This window comes from Erigeron canadensis, chromosome 3 (assembly GCF_010389155.1).
Source record: "Erigeron canadensis isolate Cc75 chromosome 3, C_canadensis_v1, whole genome shotgun sequence".
Lineage (NCBI taxonomy): Eukaryota > Viridiplantae > Streptophyta > Magnoliopsida > Asterales > Asteraceae > Erigeron > Erigeron canadensis.
In genome coordinates this window covers 7002043-7014757 of record NC_057763.1, presented here as the reverse complement: position 1 = coordinate 7014757, position 12715 = coordinate 7002043, and the positions used below count along the sequence as shown (strand labels likewise).

Sequence of the window (12715 nt, the reverse complement as noted above, 5' to 3'; positions counted from 1 at the left end):
TCCGTTTGAACTTTACATTCATATCGACGGAAGAGAACTTGAAGATCATTATCACAGAATTGACCAACACTAAACAAGTTATGTCCAAGTCCTTCAACATAAGAAACATGTTTGATTGTAATCCCATTTTGAACAATATCTCCATACCCAAGAATAGGAGCAATGTTATCATTACCAAATCGAACGGTTCCCAAAAATTTCTCAACAAAGTTCCTTAAAATAGATCGGTTGCCAGTCATGTGCCTCGAACATCCGGAATCAACGTACCAAACACATATAAAGTATTCCTGAACGGTTGGAGAATATGGTTTTAGGTACCCATGGGAAATTGGGTCCATGAGGGTTAGGGAAGCACATGTAGAGCATTTATTAAGAAAGAAAAGAATCACGAGATAAATTGCAGAATAAAAGCAAGCACCCACAAACAAGAGAAGATAAAGCACTTAAGCATAAAAGTACATTTATTGAAAATAAAGGAAACATCACACAGACAAGTTCAAACATAAAAGATAAATTACAGTCATCCAAATTACTTAAAGTTTCGAAAAACTAGTCCTATCAGATCTAGAACTAGATACAGAAGGTCCACGAGCGATCCATTCTTGTTTCACAGAGGTGGTTTTCCCATTAGTCTTGACAGTCCTAGTAGCATGCAAAAATCTATCCTTAGGAAGCCACCTACTCAAATTGTCTAGGCGCAAGTCACCTGAAACATGAAAATGTTTGTTATTAGTAGGGGTTTTCTTAGGTGAAGTAGCTACAGGTGTTTTTCTAATGGGTTTCTTCGAAGTAGTTGAAAACCAACCATATTGATCATGGTATCTAGCAGATCCTAAGGTCTCATTTCTAACAACTGTCAAAGTGCATTTAGGGATGACAAATGATTCCTTAGAGAAGCTAGAGTACTTATGATACTTAGGTTGGGTGGAGGCCGAATGATCAAGTGGAGCCTTAGGTCTTTGATGAGAGAAATTCTTGCCTTTCAGAGGTGAACTATGTAATGGAGACTTTAGAGTGGTCTTAGTGGAAGGTCTAACAAACTTGGAATCTTTAACAACAGAAGGAGAATTGTTGTTCTTTGGTTTTGAAGTTTTACCAGTTGAAGAAACTTCTTTCTTTTGAAAAACTTTCCGATATTTCTGTGTACCTTGTTTTGAAATAGAAGATTGCTTTGTTTTTGAGACAGAAGGTTGATCTTGTTTGGAAGGATGAACCTTTTCTTTTGTTTGTTCAAAATGTTTTTCAAAAACTGGATCGAAAACAAGATCTTCCTCAAGAAAGTTATTCAGATTTGGTAAGGTCGAACAATCCATTTTGACAGATTTATTCACAGATGTTGATTCCAAGTTTACTGTGGCGATAGCAGAGGTAGAAGGACAGAACTTGTTAGTGGTTGTGATTATTGGTATAAAATGGGAAGGAGAAGCTTTGGTTGAGTTTGAAGAACTTGAAGACATTGGTGTAGTTACAACATTTTGCTTTATTGGAAAGTTGCATGTTTTGAGCAAACTGAGAGCTTTTTCAAAGTTATTGTTAACAAAAGCTTGGAGTATAATGTTTTTATACTCCATTTCCAATTTAAGTTTGTTGAAATCTAAAAGCAATGTCAATCGTGTATCTCTTTCATTTTCAAATTTCTTTGTTAAGGTATCAAGTTCACTGAAATAGGCTTGAGTTTCATCAGAAAACTTGACTGATTCATCATTATTTGAAAAGAAATGATCAAATGAAGCAGTTTGATTGACCGTCTTATCAGACTCAAACTCAACCAAAGGATCAATGGTCTCACTGTAGAATTCATTGTAGTCATTGTCATTGTCAGTTTGGATGGCAATGCTACGAGTCTCAATGAGGTTACCAACATCTGAAAATGGGTCATTGATCTCATCATGGTCAGTTTGGATGGATACACTTCGAGATGTTGTGGGACTATCCACATCAGACAGAGGATCAGAATCACTATCAGTTGCTAAAGTTACATCAACCAGTTCACAAACAGATTTGATTGTAGAAGAGAAAGTAGAAGAGGTTTTCAGCACATCACAAACAGGGCAATTAGGATCAGTACAGTCAGAAGAATTATTAGAATAGGTAGGAGGATTGTCATGCATTCTGGAGTTACAATGACCTTGAGACACCAGAGCATCTATCACACGTTGTAGTTCCAAAATGGTTTGTTTCAAATCGGCCACTTGGTTTTCTAAAACTACTTGAGGAATATAAGGTCTTGTTGGAGCTGGTTTAGGAACAGAAATGTCGACCTTGGGTGTTTAATTACTCGAATGATAGCAACTTTATTATCCTCAGACTTTTCATCTATTTCCTCAATGATGATAGATTTTCGAAAGTTTTTAGAATGAAGTGGGGAATTGAAAAGATCGATAGAATCATTGATTTGATCATAATTCAAGTTAATTCTACAACCTTTGGATAGATGCTCATCAGTCTCAAAATCACCATAACTTGGTCGAACATATTGAATGGTTAGGCCATATCTCATAAGATTAGCATTGTATAGTGAGGGGACTTCAGTTCTGCCTGTGAGAAGATTTTTGGGTTTCTCGAAACCCAATCCTTGAATGAAGTTAGAATCAAAATCTCTAGATTTATGTAGAAAAATTTGCTTATTTGACTGATCAAGTTTGTAAACCTTGACTTGGTAAAATTTGATTTGTTCGTTTAATTCATTGATTTTACTTTCAAGTTTTTGGTTTAAAGAGTCTTTGATACTACAAGCATAATTTAAATCAGAAATTTTATCTTCAAACTCTTTGAGTGTAGGTTTGGTTTCGAGAAGTCTTTGTTGCAAGATAACCAAATCCTCAGACAATGCGTTAGCACGGAAAGACTCATTAGATTTGGCAATTCGTGCTTCTTTAACCGTTTGAGTGAGCTCATGAACTTTTAATTCAAAGTTTTGTTTTTCAAGAAGTAATTCAGAAGAAGGAGTGAAAGAAACTGAGTCTTTTGTTTTCTGAAGAACATCGAAATCCGTTTGAAGTTTTTCAAGTTGAAGTTGAAAATCCTTTAAAAGATTGTCTTTTTCAATCAAAACTTCATTTAACAAAGAGATGTCTAATGTTAAAGAGTTGTTCTGAGCAACAGTTTTATCACATTCAGATAGTAGACGAGAGATTTCAAAGAGAGGAATATCAGAATGGAGATTAGAATTTACCTCGTCATCCTCTGTCTCTGAGCTGACAGATCCTTCATCAAGAGCCTTGGACTTTTTAATCTTTGTCATGAAGCAGACATTCGCCTTCAACTCTTCGGTCTCTTCATCAGTCAAATGGAGTCATTGTTCATTTTCTGCAAGGAGAGCCATACCACACTCTTGTTGTTTCACAAGCATCAGCTTATTCTGATAATATTCTTTGTTCTTCAGAGTGGGCTTTGGACAGTGAATGGCAAAGTGACCAGAAGCACCGCAGTTATAGCATTTCTTTGACTCGAGCTTTGAATCAGAAACCTTCTTCTCATATTTTCTTGGATTCTCAATCTTCTTGTTGTTGATATGAGCAGAGTTGTCGTTGGATTCAAACTTTGGAGCATTGGTACTTCTAGCATATGAAGATACAGATGAAGTGCGGAGTTGATTGTTTGTTGGTCGGCGTTTGAAGTACTTGCGTTTGAAAGATTGTGTGAAGTATGCCAAATCACGAGACATTTGTTTCTCAGTATCATCCAAATCTGGATCACTGTCAACAAATGGTTCTTCATCAGAGTGTTTTTCATCAATGGAAACGTTGGTGGAACAATAAGACTTTCTTTCTGCAATTAAAGCAAGTGGTCTGTGCTAGAAATCTCAGGAGCCTTTGATTGTTGTTGCTTCATCACTTGTCTTGCATTCAACTTTAACTTTTCATACAAACTGTGGATATCAAGTTTGTGAAAATCTGACTGGGTGTTGATCTGAGTACCAAAAGTTTGTCAAACGTCTTCTAGGCTTCTGATGAACTTGATATTTAGTTCCATTTGTGTTTTCTTGACTTTTTCCTTTCTTAGATCATTGATGACATTGCAGAAACGGTCATAGGCACTTTCAAGAGATTCACCTTTTTCTTGCTTAAAAGTTCCGTACAAGTCAAGAACAAATGACAGACGAATGGCAGTGGAGACCTCTGAACCTTGAAATTGTTTTTCTAGCTCATCCCAAATCTCTTTACCAGTGACATAGGAGTCAACATTTCGATAGATTTCATTAGGAAGCGCATGGTAGAGATAGGACACAGCAAAGTCATCAGCTTGAGAGCGGTTTTTCTGAGAAGCGCTCCAGCTCTCTGGCGGTAGAGGTTCCTTGGTGACAGGATTAGTGTGTTCAGCAGGCCCATTCTTGTATGAGTCCTTTACTTGAGCTCCGAGAGGTTGTTTAGAGACCCAGTTCATAAATCGATTTCTCCATTGTGGGTAGCAGTCACGGTACAATACCGGTGGACGAGTCTCAGAACCGATGATCAAAGAATCCAAACTAGTCATTGTTAACACAAAAACCGGTTTTGGGGATTGCAGACGAGCAGAGTAACGTTTTCACAAAAGCAATGAATTACAGAGCAAATACCGGTTTTGATGTAAATCAGGTATTTCAACAACAACCACACAGTCACTATCAAACAGAAATCGATATTTCACAATAGAAAAACTAATACCGGTTTTCGCTTTGGAAGAACAAAAACCGGTTTTCAGTTGAAGAGAAGAGCAGAAATTCAGCTTTAAGAAATGTTCAAGAGAAGAACAAATACCGGTTTTGGTGGAAACCAGGTATTAAAGCATTCAAACACAACCACACAGCAATCCTTAACAAATACCGGTATTTAGTGAAGTATGCACTAAAACCGGTTTTCGGGAAAAACCTTGAAGATTATAACGGGTAAGCAAATTGATGATAAGATGAACAAATACCGGTTTTGGAATAAACCAGGTATTATAACAGTCTACAAAGGAAGTACAAATGCCGGTTTTCTACAATGAAAGTAGGAAAACCGGTTTTCAAGGCGAAAACAACAAGCCGAACAAGAAAGGTTCCTTGCTGACACTCAACTTGAGGCATCAATGAAACGAATTGCTGAATTAGAAGATTCTTGCAAAGTAGCTGCAGTCGTCCATCATAGACGTGATGACCCTGATGATCAGGATCAACACGAGGGGGAGAACAGAGAAGATGCGACGACTGAAGTAAGGGCAAGTGCTGAAAAAGATATTATTGGAAGCAATGAAGTTGGTGGAGATGAAGCACAAACAAGAGATGCCCCCCATGATGATGAAGTTATTGATAACACTGAGGTTGTGAATGTTGTTGAATCAGCTATCGGAGCAAGTGCTGATACGGAGATTATACTTGGCTCAGCTGTAAAAGATGATGCTCAATCAGTGATGGTGGATAATGTAAATGAAAATGAAGAATTTGATGATCCTTTTATCGATGGCAACGATGTTGATCCTAATGATGATAATGACTCTTCGGATAATGATGATCTTCCTCCCCCCAGCTTTCACAATTATGCCTCTGTTCCTCAACCAAATCTAAATCTCAGTCACTTAAACCTTTACCAACTCATTCACCATCTCAACCATCCGCGTTTTCAAAACATCACCGCTGCTCCCCTTGTTCAAATCAATGAAGGTGGATTTAAACCCAATGAAAGAAGCAGAATAGATTATCTTGCAATCCCTTCTCAATTATTCCGCCTGACAAGATTCTTGGAAGAAAAGGCCTCACAAATCTTCTCAAGTCAAGATGAACTCAAAAAGATCGATATTGATGAATTAAGAGCTAGAAGAGCTTATGATCTTGAGAATCAACGTGCCAAATACTTAAAAGACTTGATTGAGGCCAAAAGCAAAAAGGTGAACAAAGAATGGAAGAAACAGTTTAAACTGAAGATTGTTGATGTGGATAGCATTCATTTCAAAGAATGGCGCGAACCGGGATTTGCTAGACCACCTGGGCTAATTTGGTTGATTGTTAAAAGGGAAGATGGTCGGAAGTATGTGATTACAGAAGCTCGCTTCAATTTACTGTCTGCTGAAGATCTCATCTTTCTTCTCCATCACTTCGCCCGAAAGCTTCTCCAGCCGGATCCAGAGAATCAAGAGGCCTATTATGCAATAAAGAGATATATGGATAGTCTTATACTCAGTCAAACCCAAAGAGACTTCCAATTGGGCATCGAAAAGAGAAGGAAGAAAGTGAACCTCACCATTCCCATCCAAAGAATAAGGGGCATAAATCTTGATAATTTTCATATCGGGGTTGTATTTGATAATCCAAGAGGAGTTGTATTCATCAGTGATCAGGGGCATAAGATATTCATCCGACTCGACGAGCTATGCAAGTATTCTGATGGTACACTCAGACAATGCTTAAGAGTCATTGAAAGTCTACAAGAATTTGAAGAGTCGGACAAAGAAAAGTGAAGATTATTGAAGGTGATTAAAAGGTTCAAATCAAGGCTTGAACATAGAGAAAGATCGAGAACCATCATTGCAGCAAGGCTTCCAAATGAACAAACAGGCGTCATTCACGTACCTGAAGGGTCTTGGGTAATTTATTCGCCAAACAATAAGCCTGGTCTGCACAACATGCCTCCTGTCAACTTCGCCGACAACATCATTGAACCACCCAACCGGCCTGCTGATCCAAGATATCATTTCATACCAAGAAAGTACTGGAAGGAAGCCAAGAGCCAATATGAGAAAAGAGCATTCAAGCCACAAACCTTTTTCAAAGACAAGCCAGAATCTTCAACGAAGAAAAGAAATAGACGTCAAAGGAAAAAGAAGAAAGCCCACCAGTGATCAATCACAAAACGGCACTAAGGGGGAGATTGTTAGCTTTATATTTTGTAGTGCACGTTTTGTAATTAAGTAATTATGTTGTCCTTTGAGTCTATTATGTTTTAGATAAGGGTTTATCATGTAATTAGCCATGTACTTATTTGTAATTATGAGAGGGGGTTTAAGTGCAATTTATATGCTTATATAAACCCCCCACATGGAATAAAACTTAACCTTTTGCACCATAATTAATAGTAGTTCTAATACCTACATTCCTTCAAATACCTACATTCCATTATTTCTCATAAAGGTTCACTACACAATTTGCATACATTACAATTAATTTATCGAGTGTTGATTTCCATTAGTTCTATTAAGTTGGGTCTGGACAAATTATTAATTTTATCGAGGTATTAATTTATCGAGTATTAATTTACAGAGGTTTGACTGTAGGTTGGTTTTTTTCTCTTTCTGGCCAATTTGAGCGGAAAGTTTTTAGCCAAAATTTCTTAAATTTCCTTTTCTTTTCCATTCTTTTCTTTTGGTTAAAAATCTCAAAAATACCAAAAACCTTAATTTATCTATCTTTTCCTTTTATTTCCATGTAAAAATTAACTACTCAAGAATAGAGTGTAAAGGTTAAGTTGGTGAGAACTTTTGTAATTTTATTAACTTAGACTAAAAGGGTATTTAGGTGTACTTTCTTTCTGTCTGTTGTTGATGTGTACAAAGTACAACTGTGTATATGTACATGTCCAATAACAGATGTTTCTACGTCCAAATGGAAAGATAGATAGGTTGCACAATTTAACCCCACAAAGGGACCATTCGTAGGGTATTTTTTAAAATTAATATTGATAGTTTGATACTGATCATTTATGAATTATGCCACATAATGTTCTTTTAATAGTGCCGGCCAAACGAATTGCTTCAAAACTATGGACTCTAAACTTGGTAAAGATGGCATGCAACGATGTGGCAAGTAGTTAATAAATACATTAATGGAAATACATAGCTGTGTATTATAGCTTTAAAAATTACAAGAACCAAAAAATTATGTAGTAAAAGAATTCGAATCACTGTAAATGTAAAATGAGAGATCAAAATATATTTTATCACCAACTTGTTTAATTTCAAGTAGATATCCTCAACAAAATCTAATTTATTTATCTTTTCTTGTTTTTGTTTTTTTCCACGTTTTTTATCGGTTGTCTTCAAGGGATTACCAAACATCACGAAGGTATCTTCCTGACATTTGTAGATTCTTGACATAAAGCTCCGCCTTAGAAGAGTCTAAAGATCCCTGAAATCAACAATAATTGATGTTAACAAAACGTCAACCAAGACCAAACAATTAAGACACACAATCACATTTTCTTTCAATGTTTATTAATAGCACCCAAGAATAGAAAAGTTTAAACTTGAAAGTCAACTTCGGATGATAGACACAAATTACACAATGGTATGCTGTTTTGACCATATAAAAGCCGATTTGTCAAAATAGGCCCCATTACTAGAAAAGGCCATCATAGATCTCAGATACAGAAAATTTGAGGAGTCAAAAATACCTGTTCCTGTATAATGGTATGAAGAGTGCGATGTACATCTTTAGCCATGCCTTTAGCATCACCACATACATACAAATACGCTCCCTCCGAAAGCATGTTCCAGATATCTGAAGCCTGTCAAATAGAAGAATAGATTTTATATTAAACTTTATACAAGCTAATGTCATTACAAAATCATAAATTGAATGGCATTTTCTGTTGCTTGTTTCACCAACCTTCTGGGTGATTTTATGTTGCACATATTCCTTAGTGGGGCCTTCACGGGAGAAAGCAACATCAAGCTCCGAAAGAGCTCCACTCTCAACAAAGTTGTTCAATTCACTCTCATATATGAAATCCTAAAATTTCAAAAAAGTTACAAATTAAATACAAATAATATTGAGTGAATCAACTAATTTCCAGAAAACAAATTTAGTTTGAACTTACAACTTTGCGATTTCTACATCCAAAGAAGAAAATGGATTTCCCGAGTTCAGTTCCGGCTTCCTTCAGAGCTAATCTCTCTTGAAGAAAACCCCTGAAAGGAGCCAATCCGGTTCCAGGGCCAATCATGATAACAGGGACTGTAGGGTCAGCAGGTAGTCTAAAGTTAGATGTTCTAACAAAAATGGGTGCCCAACTAGAATCTTGACTTTCCTCCATTGGCACAGCATTCTGTAATAAACCATGAAACTGAATCAAATGACTGAAAACAACTTAAGATTTCGAAGTTTCGAATTGTGAGACTGAGGTACCTTCATCCAGGTTGAACAGATTCCTTTGTGGATACGACCTGCTGGTGTTTTCTCATAAACTAATGCACAAGTAACATGAATCCTGTTTGGTGCCATCCTGTGACAATAAATTATTGCAAGATGGTTAACCATATGAAACATTCATGGGGCAAAAGTGAAGCCTTTTAGAAATGTACCAAATATTTGAAAATCAGTCGGAATTTACTTACTTCGGGGAGGAAGAAATAGAATAGTATCGAGGCTGTAAGCGTGAGGCAACAGCTGCAAAGAAAACCCCAAGTGGAGGCCTAGCTGATGGAAAAGCTTCCATGACCTCAAGAAGGCTTCTTTGGCTTGCAACAATCCATTGAGCATACTCATCCTGAAGAATAAAAGAAGATATAAACAAAAGATTAGTTTGCATAAACAAAAACAGTACAAGTCCTATGTCTTGAGCTATAAAAGAAACACAGACCTTGCCATCACGAGATGCAAGAAAGTTGAGTCGCTCAGCTTCAGTAGGATCAGAAGCATGAGCAGCTAGAGCAAGCAAAGCTGACTGGAATACATATACAAACAAGCAAAGTTATGTATAGCTTCTTACCAAAAATGTAACAAAATTTAAATAACTAAATGTCACCTTTTTGGGAGAAGTCAACACATCTGCATAACTAGTCAATGCTTTTCTTAGAGTGCATGGAGGGAAAGGAGGCTGTAACGATCCACCAAGTTGTGTTCCATCCTCATCATCCGTGTGTAAGGAGAAATAAGTATCTGCCGGTAATCCAATTAATCTCTCAGCTTCCTCCACGACTTCAATTAGGTTTTCACAGTAGACACCAACATGATCCCCAGTTTCATATCTAAATATTATTAAAAAAAATAAAATTAGTAGGTATAACTAGAAAAAAATCAATTTATAATTCTGTATCGTTTCTTGAGCATAGAACATGCAAAAGCAGTTCAATAGCAATAACTTACGACAGTCCAGTGTTAGAAATATCAAATTCAAGGTGAGTGCAAGAGCGATCAGATTCAGGGGTATGGAGCTCCTTTTTGACAGCCACATTAGACCTGTAAGAGGAGACCAGAATAATGTTATGTAAAAAATACGTATAAGTCGTATACGGGTAAGATTTAATACTGAGCCATAGAACATTTCTAATACCTGACTGGATGTTGAGCATCATGAACAGCATGACCATTTGTTTGAATATGATCATCAACAGATGCACCAGGTTTGTCATGGAACACAACTCGGTATTCTGGAATGGCAGCTGTGTAAGGTGTAGCAGCGGCTTTGTCATCCTCATCACGAAGCAATAGATCCAATTCAGGCCACACTGTCTCTTTCCTGTAGAATCATTGACAGATAATTGATTAAAAATCCAATCTCAGATATACTCGTGAATCGCCAGCAGCCTTCACATTTTAAGAAAGATGTCAAGTGTTTCTTTAATACCATGCAGTAAAATCATCTTCAATTGACTGATCATCATCTCCTAGGCCAACTGGAACAATGCGCTTTGCACCTAAGATTGATGAAAACCATAATCTTTAGATAATAAGCACTGGACCTTCAAATCAATAATATAGAAGCATCATGATTTCTAACTATTATTTGCACTCAGTGATGAAACAATGTGACATTGGGAACGCTAGTATAAAACTTAGGTTAGCCAGAACATGCACAAAATAGTAAACTGGAAAGGGGCGAATTACAGGTAACAGTTTGGTAAAAACGTGCGCAAATACTTAACCAGCATAGTTTACTACTATAAACAAACGGATACAACTTAGCATGGAAATTAACATACCTTGCGCCGTGAGACCCTCATCGACCACTATAGCAATCTACATACACCAAAAGAATCAACATAAATTAGCCTAATCAAAACATTGATAATGCTAGCTGAAATGTGAACATTAAGAAAGTGGCATGATATGTAACATTACCTTGTTGAAATGCTCATACTGTCTGTTACCCAAACCAAATACACCATATTGAAGTTTTTCAAGCCAAACTCCTTTGTCATCCCCCTATACAAGTAGCATCAAATTATAAATCAAAACCAACATCCTCGCTAGACTTAAAACATCGATCTACTCTACATATGCATATACTAACATTTACCTCACTAAACCATTTATAAAATCTAGCAGCATTATCAGTCGGCTCACCATCTCCATATCTACACAACAAATCATCACACAGAATTCAATCCATATGTAGTCAACAACTTCCTACATCTTTCACATTTTAATTTCATTTATTTCGATGATCAATATCACAAGCATTATCCTACGGACGTGGATACGGCGATCCACAATCTTATATAATCAAATTATTTCCTTCAAACATATAAAAAACGAACACAAAAACTTACGTAGCCAAAAAGAAGAAAGCATATGTCTCCTTCTTTAGTTTCTCTGCATACTCTTCATCATCAGCAGCATAATCATCCTAACATAAAGAAATATATTATAATTATAATAATCTGTGCATTTATCATCATCGTCATCATCCATAAGTCAAACACTTCTATATATACAAGTTGTACACTACGCATCATAACTTGTATAAAAAAAGTCAACACTCACCATATCAACCACTTTAAACACCGCCTTTTCATATCTCGCTTTAGCTTCTTCAAAAAGTGCCTTCAAATATAATCATTAACTTAATCAGTTATTCAATATCTACAAAATCGATCCATATACAACAATCTATGATAATAACAATAATACTTTATCTATGTGTATATATATACAAATAATATATATATCCAATTTTAGGTAAACTAAAGCTGCTGATTGGCCGATTGGCTTCAAGTACAACTATTTTATCCTAATAAGGTAAATTGAGGCTTCTGATTGGTCAATTGACTTTCTGAACAACTGTATTTCACTAATATGTAAGTAAATTGAGGCTTCTGATTGGTGGATTTACCTTAGCGAAACCTTCAGCTGTTCCGGTTTGAGTTCCGAAGAAAATAGTAACCTTCTTCTTACCGTCATCAACATCTTCTTCAACTTCTCTCTTCGGAACGGCGATCTTCGGCGGCTGAAAATCCTTGCCGCCGGATTTTTTCTCGTCGGAAGATCTCTTCCACATCAAAACGACATAACAGCCTACCAAAACGGCAACGGAAGTAGTAACTATCAGCAGCAGCTCACGGTTCTCTAGAAGCATCTCAAATACAGACGGCATGGTTGAATTTCCTCCGGCGGTGTTAGATACGTTTTCTGTATCTATAATTTTCTGTTTAATAGCTGATGAAATTATATCAAACGTCGTCGTTTCAACTGATTCAGATTGCATTCCTTGTTTATTGTTGATCTAGAGAGAGAAAAATGTTATTAAGAGAGAGAAAGATATTAGAAAGTTTGTTGAATTTTTTTTATTTTAAATTTTTTAAAATAAACTTTCTCTCTCTTCTTTTTGTGTGTTTTCTCTCTCTCTAAAAAGGTGTTGGTGTTGTTGGTGGTGTAGTTGGGAGATGCGTGTGGGGGGTTTTATATGTGGAGATGGAAGTAACGCCTACCAAACCAGACTAGCTTATTGGTCAACACACCCATAATTGACAATGGTTAACCTTTTTAACTTTCATAATTTGATTTTAAAAATGTATATTATCGCCATCAAATGTTTACCATCAA

General features: G+C 36.4%; 1 protein-coding gene across 1 annotated transcript; it reads right to left on the bottom strand.

Moving 5' to 3' along the window:
- Window positions 1-7768: 7768 nt before the first annotated feature.
- On the bottom strand, window positions 7769-12458 carry LOC122593992 (NADPH--cytochrome P450 reductase 2-like). Its single transcript, XM_043766464.1, has 17 exons — window positions 12006-12458; window positions 11657-11716; window positions 11443-11519; window positions 11190-11247; window positions 11012-11095; window positions 10873-10909; window positions 10518-10587; window positions 10224-10409; window positions 10037-10129; window positions 9696-9918; window positions 9531-9614; window positions 9286-9437; window positions 9077-9173; window positions 8769-8996; window positions 8558-8680; window positions 8343-8456; window positions 7769-8077 (listed from the first exon to the last, which is right to left on the bottom strand). The coding sequence occupies exons 1-17, from the start codon at window positions 12375-12377 to the stop codon at window positions 7997-7999; spliced, it is 2139 nt and encodes a 712-aa protein (XP_043622399.1). The 5' UTR covers window positions 12378-12458; the 3' UTR covers window positions 7769-7996.
- Window positions 12459-12715: the final 257 nt, after the last annotated feature.